Source organism: Cydia splendana, chromosome 3 (assembly GCF_910591565.1).
Source record: "Cydia splendana chromosome 3, ilCydSple1.2, whole genome shotgun sequence".
NCBI classification, from domain to species: domain Eukaryota; kingdom Metazoa; phylum Arthropoda; class Insecta; order Lepidoptera; family Tortricidae; genus Cydia; species Cydia splendana.
The window spans coordinates 6,670,500-6,684,977 of record NC_085962.1 but is presented as its reverse complement, the minus strand read 5'-3'; the positions used below and the strand labels follow the sequence as shown (position 1 = coordinate 6,684,977).

The following is a 14,478-nucleotide window of genomic DNA, read 5'->3' as shown; positions in this document are numbered from 1 at the left end:
TAGTTGGTCTTCATTTTTTAGAGTGTGGCGGAACCTACTATGCACAAGGAAACGTACCTACGTGAACGGTAGATGGTAGCACTTGTTTTGTCAATGTACATGTGCACATACGTTTCCCATTCAGGCCACAAGATGGCAGACTCTCCACCGTGCACGGTCCCTATATCAATAACATTGACAGATGCAGCGGCCGCGTCAATGCCGCACCAGTAATGTTGCAACAGTAATGCAGCAGCAATTGCACAACAAAAAAACTGCTTTACCTGTCTCCCGAAAATGCATCCACTGCGGCAACTTATTTTTCAAAATCATTCAGTAAATATAAAATAAAAAACCTTTGGCTTTATTGCGACATATTCTAATAAGTCTATTTCAGTATGTAAAATTATGGATCAAAGTATAATTTTCGATTAAGACTGGATAATTTTGTATGCAACGAAAATTATTTTGGACCAGAAGTTCGTCGTATTGTTTGGTTTTCAAACAAAGGCAGTCCAATTGCATTATATCATATCGTTTATAGTACCAGGAATTTAATATATAACAAAGCATAATATACATACATACTTTATGGCGCCGAGACGTGGCCGGAGCTTCGCGTTACAGAGATGAAGATGCTGCGATGGATGTGCGGCGTTACGCGCGCTGACCGCATCCGTAACGAGTTCATCCGTGGCAGCCTCGCAGTCCGTGACGTAGCAGAGAAGCTCCAAGAATGTCGCCTCCGGGGGTTCGGCCACGTTTGTCGCAGGCCAGCTGACTACGTAGGAAACATATGCCTTAACCTAGCCCTTGACGGCCCCCGACCCCAAGGCAGACCAAAAACGCGATGGCTCGATGTCGTGAAAGCAGATATGAGTGTGAACGGGCTCACACGAGACGACGCCCAGGACCGCGCAAAGTGGAGGAAAGAAAGTAGGAAAGCGGACCCTGGCAAAGGTCGGGATAACGCTAGGTAGAAAAAGAAGAATATACAAACATAATTGAGATTTCCAAAATTTTTATGACTTTCCTTTTATCCTTGGTGTTTTGTAGGTACCTATAGTCTTTGTTTCTATGTAAACAATACGATGTGTTTTTGTTTACATTTTCGAATGTAACTGACACAAATTATATTATTATTATTATTCATCCATGTGGGTGTAAGCTTTAATAGTACAAATAAATATTAGTGTTTTTTAAACAAAGGTACAGTCAGTAGCAGAAGTAGCTTTCCATCTGATCTGAGCGTGTTTTCTTTAGTGTGTGTACACCACTTACAATCCACAATAGGTACAGATGTAGTGCATAATTTTTTCCCTTCGTATCTTCACGGAAACGTACGAACGTGTCTTGCTATTTCAGTCGGTCTCGGTACAAAAAGTACTGAGGTTAACTGAAGTAGCATGACAAATACGAACGTTTCCGAGAAAATACGATGGAAAACAAGTATGCACTACATCTCTAAGCACGGCGAGAGTGCAAATGGAATTTGTCGTACTGGCATACGAGTAAACGGAGGTCTTTTAGTTTCCTCGTGTTCACCTGTCCGCGTCTGCCCGCCCGTATGACACAGGTACTTTACAGACAATATCGTCCTATTACTGCAAATACCTAATAAGTGCAAAAATCGTGTTTTCAGATAATGACAATTGAATGTTTGGATGTTTTTTTCTACGTAAAAATATGTACAAATTTACACTGTATTTATAAATTACTAAGCATAATTTTATCTAGTTTATTACCAAATCATGCAAAAGATTCAGGTTGTGTATAATTGACGATAAAAACAGGATTAAAATGAAATAGTCGCGCACATAATAGGTTTTGCCTGTAGAATTACACTTTGGTATATATCCCTCAGGAATGCATTTACACCTATATATCTATTAGATTCGGCTTTACTTTACATAAAATGTATCTACCAGCCACAAAACAATAAATACCTATAGGTATTCGTCTTTTTTCGATTTAACTGAAAATTGGCCAAAGTATAAGTGGTTTTACCTGTAAAAAAGATTGGAATGCCTTATTGTAAGCTCCGTAATTTTACTGAATATTACTGATTACAGCGTTTTCACTAAAGAAAGTAGGTAGTTGTTAGCGCGTAGTAATAATTTGTTGGTATTTGAAATTAATAAACTGAAATTTTATCAATGTATCTTGGTAATTTAATCATAAAATAATATGCTCACAGTTAAGCAAGCAAAATCAACCATGATATTCTTCAGGAATGACGCCTTTATCTCAAAAACTGAGTAAATCCTTTTTCTTTGCTGCAGAGATTGCCGAGGGTTTATCGTACATTTTTTTCTAAACCCTGACTAAGAAATGCTTCAGGAGTCGGGGGTGGTTCCACAGAGTTGGGATTCGTTGCGTTTGTACCTTGTCCTGTACCGAGAGCCAGATTAGGGAGTCGCCGTCAAAGGCGACTCAAAAATATATGTTCTTTAACTAAGACACATCTGCAGATTATTCGAACTTTGATACCAGGGCTGCGGCATCATCTCACAAGACGGGCGACTCCCTAATCTAGCTCTCGGTACAGGAATCCCAACTCTGTGGAACCACCTCCGACTTCTGAAGCATTTTTTAGTCGGGGTTTAGAAAAAATGTACGATAAACCCTCGGCGATCTCTGCAGCAAAACAGAGGATTTACTCAGTCTTTGCGATAAAGGCGTCATTCCTGAAGAATATCATGGTTGATTTCGCTCGCTTAACTGTGATAATGATGTTATTGACCGAATTCCGGAAAGTGCAGCATCAGAATCCAGGAGTGATGAAGACGATTGTTAACTTTTTTTATAGCATATTATTTTATGATTAAATAACCATGATACATTAATAAAATTTCAGTTTATTCATTTCAAATACCAACAAATTATTACTACGTGCTAACAACTACCTACTTTCTTTAGTGAAAACGCTGTAATCAGTAACATTCAGTAAAATTATGGAGCTTACAATAAGAAATTCCAATATTTTTTACAGGTAAAACCACTTATACTTTAAGTTAGCTACCTGTGCGAAGCTAGTATTAAGCGCACTTAGTAGGGTCTGCCTGTACAACTACATGTTAATATTGGAATAAAGTTACATGCAAAACCTACTGTCACTGTACAGATTTTTGGCAGAAAGATATTGCAGTTTAATGAATACGTAGATCTTCAGACAAAACAATATAAAGATGTTTAGTATATTGAGCTTGGCATAAAATAAATAATTTGCTGGATAATCTTCTACACAAATACCAAATATGTATACATAGAAGCTACTTTTAGAATATACAACGGTTATAATTTCATAAAATGATTATGCAAAAGCACGTTAAAACCTGGTAACAGTTTTTACTTGGAGGAGAACACATGAATCATTGTGTTATCATACACATTTCAATTTCTTCCATGATTTGGTAGCATTATGTACATGCTACCAAATCATCAATATGTTGCCTTACGCTCGAGCTATCTTCGGAACGAAAGGTAGTATCCAAAAATGGGTTTTACCAGTTTGTAAAGCTTGAAAAATTAATTCTAAAGGTCTAATAAAACCACTTTCGTCATAAAGTCACTTAATAGGTATTTGCAGTAATAGGACGATATGAGTCCCTATATTCATTAAATGTTGAATATGAAGTCTAAGAAGTGTATTTGTAAACGGCTACATAGTTTTGTATATACATATGCTAACGTAAAAACCTGTTTTAAGTAAAAACGCGTTTTACCTAGTTAAAACTTGTTTTCCGAAATGCCTTGTTGAAAACTAGTTTTTCCTGGTATTTTCAGTCAAACTAGTTTTAGTAAAATGACGTGGTGAATTTAATCTTGACTATTTAATTGTTTAAAAATATATTTCAGTTAAAAAAAGGTTTGAATAGAGAAAACACGTTTCACTACCTACCTGGTTAAAACTAATTTTACGGCATTCTATCAGAATCCATACATCTATGATAACAAAGATTTTGCAAAAACTAGTTTTGACCAGGAACTAGCCTGCTATCCCTTATAAAGGGATGGGGTTTGATAAGGCTTAACTCACCATACCCTTTACCCGACAAAACCGTTTCATTTTGCTTTTAAAGCCCTTATCTAAGCGCTAACCCATATGAGTAAGCGGTATCCAAATACCCTTACAAAACCCTTATCTTCGCTCACCAATACAAACATGTTGCTTATAATTGTTAACCTTATACCTATAATATACATATGTATAAACATAAATAACCGTGCCAATTTAAACCATTTATCTTGTTCATAAAGCACACATTACTTCGCATCCGATTAGGGACGCTCTTTGAAAGGCTTTTATCGAGAAAGGGTTGCCTGGTCCCTATTGACTGGAAAATCCCAGTTTAAACTACTAGTATCGTACTAACTATGATCAGGCATCTTTCGTACATTCTGTGGATTCTGTCACCTTTATGATACAAAGTCTATGGAACAAACATGGATAAAAAAAGCATGGGAAACATTTTTCTCCAAGCTCGAAAGTTCACTTGAAAATTTTTGTTATTCTCTCAAAACTGAACAAAATTACACGAAATTTGCAAATTCAAAATATTAGTGTTTACAAGTTTTCATAAAATGACCCTGGTTACTCTTGTGTTTTAACTCTGGTATTCTGAAAATAGTAACATGGCGTGCAAGCCAAATAATCGATTGCGTCGCCATCGCCTTGGCCTGAAAGCAGTACATTTCCCACGTCGTTTTTATGTGAGTTTAAGCATAATTTGACAACTTTGCGAATAATTTTATGTCATAATAAAAATAATATTTTTAAAAAATTGTGAACAATCTTGCACAGATCGATCTAGCCCCAAACTAAACAAAGCTTGTACTATGGGTACTAGCGGACGATATACATACTTATATAAATAAATACATACTTATACACATAGAAAACGCCCATAACTCATGAACAAATATCCGTGTTCATCACAAAAATAAATGCCCTTACCGGGATTCGAACCCACACCATTGGCTTCATAGGCAGAGCCACTACCCACTAGGCCAGACCAGTCATCAGATATCGGAATACTAGTGGCTCTGTGAGCTCTAGACCTCCTCGGTAATCCCCATGCCTCCGCCATTTTGAAAATTTGGTCGACTAGACAAACGTACCTATGCATGTTATTATCGAACCTACAAATCTGCAAATTTTATAATAATTGGTTGAAAGAATCGCCTTGTAGAGGAAAATATCCGCACAGCTGCTAGACAGCAGCACAGAAATTACGGTAACATTCAGATGGCAACTGCGGCTGCATAACTGATGCCGTGCTGACACGGGCGCTGCTTGTCATTGACGTCACTGTCAATTGCCTGATAAAATGAGTGACGAATAAAATTGCGACAGTGCGACGAAAAACGTCACTCACTATACAGGATGGCTAAAACATACCTGCATTCCTGTTGCCAGGGAGGTTTTGAGATTATACTGAGCAACTTTTACAATGGGACCAACCCTGAAATCGCAAAAAAAAATTTACCCTTCTATGATAGAAAATCGACCAGCTAAAGTGTATGAAACACCAAACTTTTTTTTTCACGATTTCGGGGTTGGTCTCCATAGTAAAAGTTGCTCAGTATAATCCCAAAATCTCCCTGGCAACGGGTATGTAGTTATTTTTTAACCACCGTGTATATATTTGAATGTAAGTGGTAAGACATTTCTAGTAAATCTATTATCTCTAAATAAAAAAAATATAATTATGTTTTTTTATTTTACTTATAAACTTAAAACTTCCAAGTTTGTGAACTGTACATTGTTGACTGACATTTACCGACTTAAAGTAATTAAGTAGGTAATTAAAGAAGTTTGCAGAGAAAATTTCATGGTTGTTTTAAAGTTTTTATCACATTATAAACCCCAATTTGTTCCTTAACTTATTTCCATTACATTATTTCTTGTTATTTAACTCTGTACGACTCTGTAGGTTCTTACGGACGGGATTATCCACGTGATATGAAATTCATACCTTATTAATCCATAATGTAATCCATGTCATCACCAACAAACTGGTTATCGCCAACAAATTGGTTACAGTTTGGCGATATTATAAATTTTGTTTGTGAGCATGTAGGTACCTTTTGTGTGAATACATTTTTAAAAAATCTGTCAATTTACTTAATAAAATGAGTGACGGCAATAATGCGGCGGCGAACATTACTATTTTACAAGCTTTTATTATTATTATTTACTTTCACCTGGCTCCAATTTCACCACGGTGACAGGTGCGACAATTGTAAAACATCACTGTTGCTGACGTCACAGGCATCCATGGGCTACGGTTACAGCTTACCATCGGGCGGACCGTATTCCTGTTTGCCACTATCATTGTATTATTAAAAAAAACTTTATTATATCGGAAAAAAACAGATATTTCTCTTGCTAAGTTTATGACAATTGTCACAAGAAACACGACAATTGTCACGAAATTCCGACATATAACTCATTTCCGTGTCAAGATTCATCGACAATTCTACAAATATGTCGACTAGAAAAAAATATTCTTGTTTCACAACATAATTGTAATACATACAATTGTAGCAAAATGCCTGTCATGTTTGTAAGTATTTCTATAGAAAATATTTTATAAAATTGTAATATGTCACCTGTCGCTTGACAATTGTCGCTCGACATATGTCGCTGACAATTGTAGCCCTGGCCCCTATTTCACCAAGTACGACAGGTACGACAATTGTCAAAAAATGACAGACCTCTGTTTCACCACACCGACATTTGTCAGTGACACATGTCGAGTGACAATTGACAAGTGACAGGTGACAGGTGACAATTTCGTAAATTGTTTTGTATAGAATTTCATATAAACATGACAGGTATTTTGGTACAATTGTCCATCTTAAATTTAATGACAATTATTTTGTGAAACAAGGGTAATTTTTACTAGTCGATATATTTGTCAATTCTTGACAAGAGATCGTTAGTTGCTTTCAATGTGCCGTGTTGTCATCACTAACATTATATTGATTGAGATCCCAACCCCATCTAATGCAGCGTATACCTTACATTATTTGTTGACAAGGCGTGAAAGCATTATTTATTTGTTACTTTTAAGTATTTTTTTCTGCAAATGCAAAGTGCAGTGACGTCAAAGTAGAAATCTATTCGTACCTACTTTATATATCACCTCTGTTGCTTTCGCGGAGATTCATTTTCTAACCAAAACCCTAACTTTACCGTTAGTGCCCAACTTCGCCCAAGTAAATTATTTAAAAAAAACAATACCTACCTAAACATACCTAATTTCGCTACCGGACCCCAACGTAATCAAAACTATACTGAGACTTATTCCAAATCCAAATCCTAACTGTTGAAGTACTAAACGCTTCGTAGGCAACAATTACTATTTATAGTGTTATTATGATTTCATGCTTGTTAAAAAGAATTTTAAAGCGATTTAAAGCGATTTTTATTTGTACCCTAAAGGCGAATTTAGGGTACAAAGTTTTGCCAACGTTTGCCAATAACGGGGTTTGCTAACAACGAAAACACTACAATTGTCACCTAAGCCTGACACAGCTCCGATTTCATGTCAAGAATTACCGACAAATTGACAAACATGTCGACTTATAAAAACTACTCTTGTTTCACCAAATCATTGTCATTAAATGAAAGATTGACAATTGTAACTAAATGCCTGTCAAGTTTATAAGCACTTCTATACAAAAACAGTTTACGAAATTGTCACTTGTCACCTGTCACTTGACAATTGTCACTCGACATATGTCACTGACAAATGTCGACTTGGTGAAATAGGGCCCTGGTGAAATTGGGGCCTGACCGTTGTCTGTCTGTTTGTCGGTCTGTAATCCAATCCTGCAAGTTAAATTTGATTCACTTCCCGGTTTCCGATTGAGCTGAAATTTTGCATACATACGTAAGTCGGATGACAATGCAATATTATGGTGTCATCGAGCTGATCTGATGATGGAGACCGGAGGTGGCCATAGGAACTCTGTGATAAAACAACGAAACCTAATTGTGTTTGGGGTTTTTAGAATTGTCTCGATGAGTAGTATTAGTTGCCTGTGGGAAGAAAAGTACAGTCAGCGATAAAAGCTTGTACCAAAAATGATTTTTTTGCAAAAAACTTGTCTGTCTGTCAATGTCCTTAATAAATGGACATTGACAGATGCAGCAGTAATGCAGTTGCAGTTGACATCCAAATGTCACATAAAAGCTGCTGCAGTCGCCATCCCAATGTTAGAGTCTCTGCGGAAGGAGAAGAGTCGTGAAATGTCTTTCCGCACAGACTCTCCCTGAAGTGTCGCCTATCGTTCGCATGTCTGTCAGGCCAATTCGAACGTGTACCTGACAAACCGATATTTGAATCATATTGGAGCGTTTATTTCATTCTGACTAGTCCATACATGTGAGCGCGACGCCTGCGCCATTGGCAGCTAACTGATAACTATGATTCAAATATCACGTGCACGTTCGAATTGGCTGAACGTCAATATTAATTGTGTAGCTTAACTTCAAACTCTGGTAAATCCATGCGATCCTCTCAGCTTCTTAATACCAAAATCGCATAATCTGACAGATGGATTTAACCGAGTTTGAAGTTAAAATAAAAAGCGACTCAATTTTATTAAGAGTTAGACCAAGAAAAGTCGGCAACGATTTTGATAGCACACTCAGTGCAAGTATTATTTTAAACGTCAAACTTTTATGAAATTATGACGTATAAATAACACATGCACTGCGTAGAGGCCACGTGCATGAACTATAGGGGGCAGCATAGGAGCCGTCAGATTTTTAAATGTGTCGTTTATGCTTCCGATGTAGCCCACAAGATGGCAGAACCTACTATGCACAAGGAAACGTACCGACGAGGACGGTAGATGGTAGCACTAATTGCTTTGGCAATGTAGGTACATGACGTGCACATATGTCTCAGAGTCAGGTGTTCAGGCCTCAAGATGGCAGACCCTCCAACGCGCACGGTCCCTAGGTATATATCTAAATCGTTGCAGACTTTTCTTGGTCTAACTCTAGCTTATACCATTGTTTCAGGCTGTGCAATGACGTTGTGTCAAAAAGAAACCACACGCTCAAGCCACGGGTCGTGCTTCCGGAGAACTATGTCAAAGGTACAGATTCAATTAGGCCATTGACGTATTATCTCAGGACGGGCCTTACAAGCACTAAAAATGGTACTAGTTCAGCGGTGTCACTCACGAATTCGAGCCAATTGTGCAGTATAACGCAACTAATTTCGACCAATCGCGCGGGCTGATGCGAACTAATCAACCAATCGCGTTGTAGCGGTGTCACACCGCTGTACTGGCTCTATTCATGCCCCATTCTTAGTTCTCGTAAGGGTAGTCCTGAGATGTACGTCAATGAATGAGGCCGAATTTATTTTTTAATTTCATTAGGTTATGACACGACGCTGTTTGCATTTCGCGCACACATTCGCGCAGGAATCAGAATCGTGTCATCTCGCTCGTACTTATTACTAACTTATCGCATCTAATGATGGTCCCTATGACATAATTAGTCGTATTGTCCAAGTCTGTTTTAGTGGGGTGTAATTTAAAAAAAAAATTGTAGAAATATGTTTTTACAAACAGAAACAGAATAGGTGAAATTTGACATTACACGACTTTTACACTAAACAACGCAACACTGTGGACTATTTTTAAAGACATATTTTAATTCAACAGAAGTGCGACCTCCTGCTCGAAAAGGCCAACCCGTGACAGTAGAATTCAGCATATACGTAGTGGACGTCAACTCTATCAACGTCGAAGACATGGACTTTAGGTAAGCCCGACTACTAGAATAACTATAAAAGCCTGACTATTATAGAGCTCAAAAAATAAGATTTAATAGAAGTATTGAAGAGCTAATTCCTTTGATCATTTCAAAAGAATTTCGCGTTAAATTAGGCTAGGTATATAAATTGTACCAAGCAAAATAGCCATTTTACTACAATTAATTAAGTAAGTCTGTGAATAGTTGAAACTGTTGAAAGTAGTAAAATTATTATACCAAACCGAATTGTCTATTCAACCCTATTAGAATGCTGAGGTCTTACTTACTTCAAAGAACACTTAGCATAATGAATAATGATTATGGACTGGGGTTAAAGGCTTTTATTTAAATTTTTCTCTTCTTGCAAAAGGTCTAGAAAATTAGCAAGGGTTTAACCTTTCTTTAAGTATTAGAGGTCCTTTTGTATTACGTCGTGGAGTAAATATTTTCTTAATTGTTACGTTCTCTAGGGTTCTCTAACAATTATAGTCAAGAAAATAGGTGGATACGTGTAGTTTTGTAAATTGGTACAGTTATACTTCGTGGGGTCCAGATAAACATACTAAAAGTCCTCGGGGGTGGGGGGTGTGCGGAGTATGTAGGGGGTGTTGAAGGTACTTTATTTGCAGATTTTTTCTCATATCTCGAATATCTGTACGAATAGGTGTACTTTCGTTTGGGCCAAATACCTTTCGCCAAATTTCACTTCCCAACAAACTTATCGCAATAGTTTCATTTCCCAAAGGAACCTTTAGCAAAGTTACACTTCGCATATAATTTATTTGGTCAAATTATCATTTGGCATGATTTTACTTTGTCAAATGTTATTAGGACAAAAACTTATTTAGCAAACAAAATTGGTTGGACTGTAGCAAAGGGCACTGGGGCTTAGAACTTTTTTGGTGGTCATTATGACACTATTTTTAAATGATTGTAATGTGTAGACCACGTCAAAATAAGCATCTTTTATTCAGAAAACTTTTCTCTAAAATAAAAAATGGCCAAGTTAGACGCCTCCAAAGATTGATGTTTTAAAAGGGAGCTGGGACTTGCAAAATTTTCATCGAGAGTGGTGTCATTATGACATATATTTCGAAAATGATTGTAACGTCTAGAACACGTCAAAATAGGCTACTTTTACTTGGAAAAGTTTTTCTAAAATTGAAAATAGCAGAGATCGAGCGTTTTACATAACACTCCTTTAAGGCAGGTCGGTATAGGTACGACGACGAGCGAAGCGAGGAGGAGTGTTGTGTAGAACCTTACAGCGCGCGAGCCGAGCGAGCGAAGCGAGCGTGCCGCGGCAGCGGCCGGCAAAGCGCCAGAACCGACTTTTTTATAATAATAAAATTTTACAAGTCCCAGTTCCCTATAAAAACATCAATCTTTGGTCGCGTGTAACTCAGCCATTTTAAATTTTAGAGAGTTTATTAAGAAAAAAGTGATTATTTCATCAAAATCTTGTAAATTATTCTAACTGTTTTGAAACCCCTATGTTTTTTTCATTTTCTCAAAAAAAAATTCTAAGTCCCAGAAACGGCCCCCTTTTGGTACAGTCTGACCGGCATCTCTATTTAAATTTGAACCTAAATTTGTTCTGTTAGAATTTTGAATTTATATAATATTTCTACTCAGAATCAGTAGCTTTCTCCATTCTTACTGAGAAAAAATATCCCCAATTTTGGTGCATTTTTATTGAAATTTTGGGGACACTTTTTTTCTCGTATTAACGCCATGCAATATTTTGGGACATGTAAGTTATGCTTAATGATATAATGATACATTTGACTAAATAATACTTGGTAAAATGAAACTTGTCCAAGTAATTATTTGCTAAACAATAACTTGCCAAAAAATACTATTGCTAACTGAAAAATTGCGATAAGTTGTTTTGCCAAACATTTTTTTGGGAAATGATAATTTGGGAAACATAGTTTGGGATGTGATACTTTGGGAAACGTTTTTGGCCCATTCGTTAGTAAACCGTACGAATAGCCTAATTTGTAAAAAAAAATATGTAAAAACTTTTGTCCGAAGTAATTATAATACTTCGGACAAAAGTTTCTACATCAAATTTTCTATAAATTAGGTTATATTTATTTTTACTTTACGATCAATACTTTAGGAGCTCTACAGGGTGTTTAAGTAAACAAATAGATAATTTAGAAAACGTCGCGTTTGTACAAGAAAAAAACTTTAAGGGGTAGGTTAATTAATTACGAATATCGACCGCTAGCACCTAATTAGAAGAGGTTCTTAATAAACATTCTAGTTGTAGTCTACGTAGACTACAACTAGAATTTTAATTTTAATTGTGATTAATTAACATTAATTAATCACGAATATCTACCTAACAGCTAATTAGAAAAAAGTTTCTTAACAACATAGTTTCCCTTAATTAATTGTTCGATGAAGACAGAAAGTGACTAGTAATTAACTTAGTTCTTATCAACAATCTATGGAATTGGCAATACGTTGATACTGATCGTAATAACCTAATGGTTTAAACAACGTGACCATTTTAAGGGAACCTAGTAAAATCAATTAACAACATGTTCTACTATTGTGAATGATTAAAGGTTTGAATGTACCTTAATTAATTTAAGAATAGAGAAATAATCATTTTTGGAAATAAAATTAAACATTACCTACTTAGACTGTTACAAAAAATAACTTGTGTCTGTTTTAATCTGAAATAGTGTTTACTTTGTTTGGTTATTTAATTTCACAGAAACCTAATTAAAACCTAACTCGAGGTAGCGAAATGTGTTCATAACTGCATTTTTTTAAAGAATCACAAGCGCGTTCCTTGAGATAAGGAATTCATATGTACGAGTACATAAAACTATTTTTAAAATAACCAATTCTTGACGTCACTAATGCTGTAGGTAGGTTTTCTACTCAAACTTTAAAAAGAAAAGTCCGAAACCACTTTGTGTATTGAATTTTTCACTAACAGTGATGAATGACGAAAGAGATTTGAGGCCTATCGCACAAAATCATGACTCGGCGATATTTGGGCATTTTCACTTAACTGTGTACCATTAACGGCCGGTTAGCAATCGTCACAAAACTGACGGTCAATGTCAAACGAAAGTGACGGTTAGACGTTACTGAAACTAAGTTACACGTGTTTGCGATGCGTTTTATTTTATAGGTTTTTAATTTCATCGTAACTGATCACTCAATCTCAAAACTTTTATGTGCACCTACCTATGTAAAGTGCTCAAATTACACAAATCGCTTAACATTTCAGAGTGGACATGTTCATAAGACAGACATGGATGGAGAGCCGACTGCAACTGCCAGAAGATATTTTCGAAGAGGGTGACGATCACGTCACCCTACCGCCGGAGTTCTTTGACAATCTTTGGCATCCCGACCCGTACTTCCTCAATTCTAAAGTTACAGGTAAAAAAATACACATACAATAAATAAATAATAAATATTATAAGGACATTCTTACACAAATTGACTAAGTCCCCCGAAGAAGGCTTTGCGTTACATTGCGGTATTTGATAGATCTATTGAATTTATAGTAGGTACCTACGTACATAGCCGGCAATTATCTAATTTCGCACGAAATTTGTTTCACTTCAACTTGAGTGGAGCCATTATACCAACATAATTATTATTTGTATCTAAATTCTTCGTGCCTTCTACATTTATACGTTTCGTATTGTTCTATAGTGAACAATCCAAAACTTTGACAATGAAATATGACTAAGCGAGAAAAGTTTCTAGTATAAACGGTTTTGTTTGAGTAGGTAGGTACTTATTTATATTTTATCTAATAATTTCGGGCTTAAACAGAAAGCGCTTTGCTTACAAACTTTCATTTATTTATGAGTACTTACCTATGCAATATTCGATCGCGCTTTTCTTAATTACGATAAGTAGGGGAAGTCCGGGTATAGTGAACACCTTAATCTTTGACTTGACATAACAGAAAAGTTTAACAAGGAAGAAATGAAAAAAGTGTCAATAATAAGTCTTTATTTAATAAACTTTTGATTTAAAACAACACTAGCCTCCAATGTCCGATGACGACCGGTCTGGCCTAGTGGGTAGTGACCCTGCCTATGAAGCCGATGGTCCCGGGTTCGAATCCTGGTAAGGGCATTTATTTGTATGATGATACAGATATTTGTTCCTGAGTCATGGTTGTTTTCTATGTATTTAAGTATTTATATATTATATATATCGTTGTCTGAGTACCCACAACACAAGCTTTCTTGAGCTTACCGTGGGGCTTAGTCAATTTGTGTAAAATGTCCTTAATATTTATTATTTATTATTATTTATTATTTATTATTTAATGTTTAATAATTGCTGCAATTTTGAACAAAACGTAAAAAAATATATTTTATTCGCTTTGCCCAGGGTGCCGGGCAAAGTGAAACAGGCCCCCGGGCAAAGCAAATATCACTCATAAAATCTTAGTGAACTTAATAACTAAGTGAAAATTAATCAACATACGTTCATTTCAATAATATTAATTAGAAAAAGCTGTCATAAGTAACTTTTGATATATTTTCACTGATTTCATAAGCATAAGTCTTCACGGCATCTCTGTAGACATTTTAACACAGCGAATCCACGTTCTGATAGTTATTTCCATGACGTCTGTTAGTCAGGAGCCATGATCGATCTTTTTTTGATATTTATATACCATCTGTAACAAAATATTATCATAAAAAAATTTACCTTATAAA

General features: G+C 36.0%; 1 protein-coding gene across 2 annotated transcripts in view; it reads left to right on the top strand.

Annotated features, from left to right (window-relative positions):
- The window catches only part of LOC134806408 (glycine receptor subunit alpha-1), an 88,297-nt gene that overhangs the window by 61,631 nt on the left and 12,188 nt on the right, over nt 1–14,478 (top strand). For both annotated transcript variants that reach the window (XM_063779673.1, XM_063779674.1), the window contains exons 3-5: nt 9,020–9,096; nt 9,673–9,772; nt 13,020–13,174. In XM_063779673.1, the coding sequence (XP_063635743.1) occupies nt 9,020–9,096; nt 9,673–9,772; nt 13,020–13,174 (332 nt within the window). The remainder of the gene's footprint in view (nt 1–9,019; nt 9,097–9,672; nt 9,773–13,019; nt 13,175–14,478) is intronic.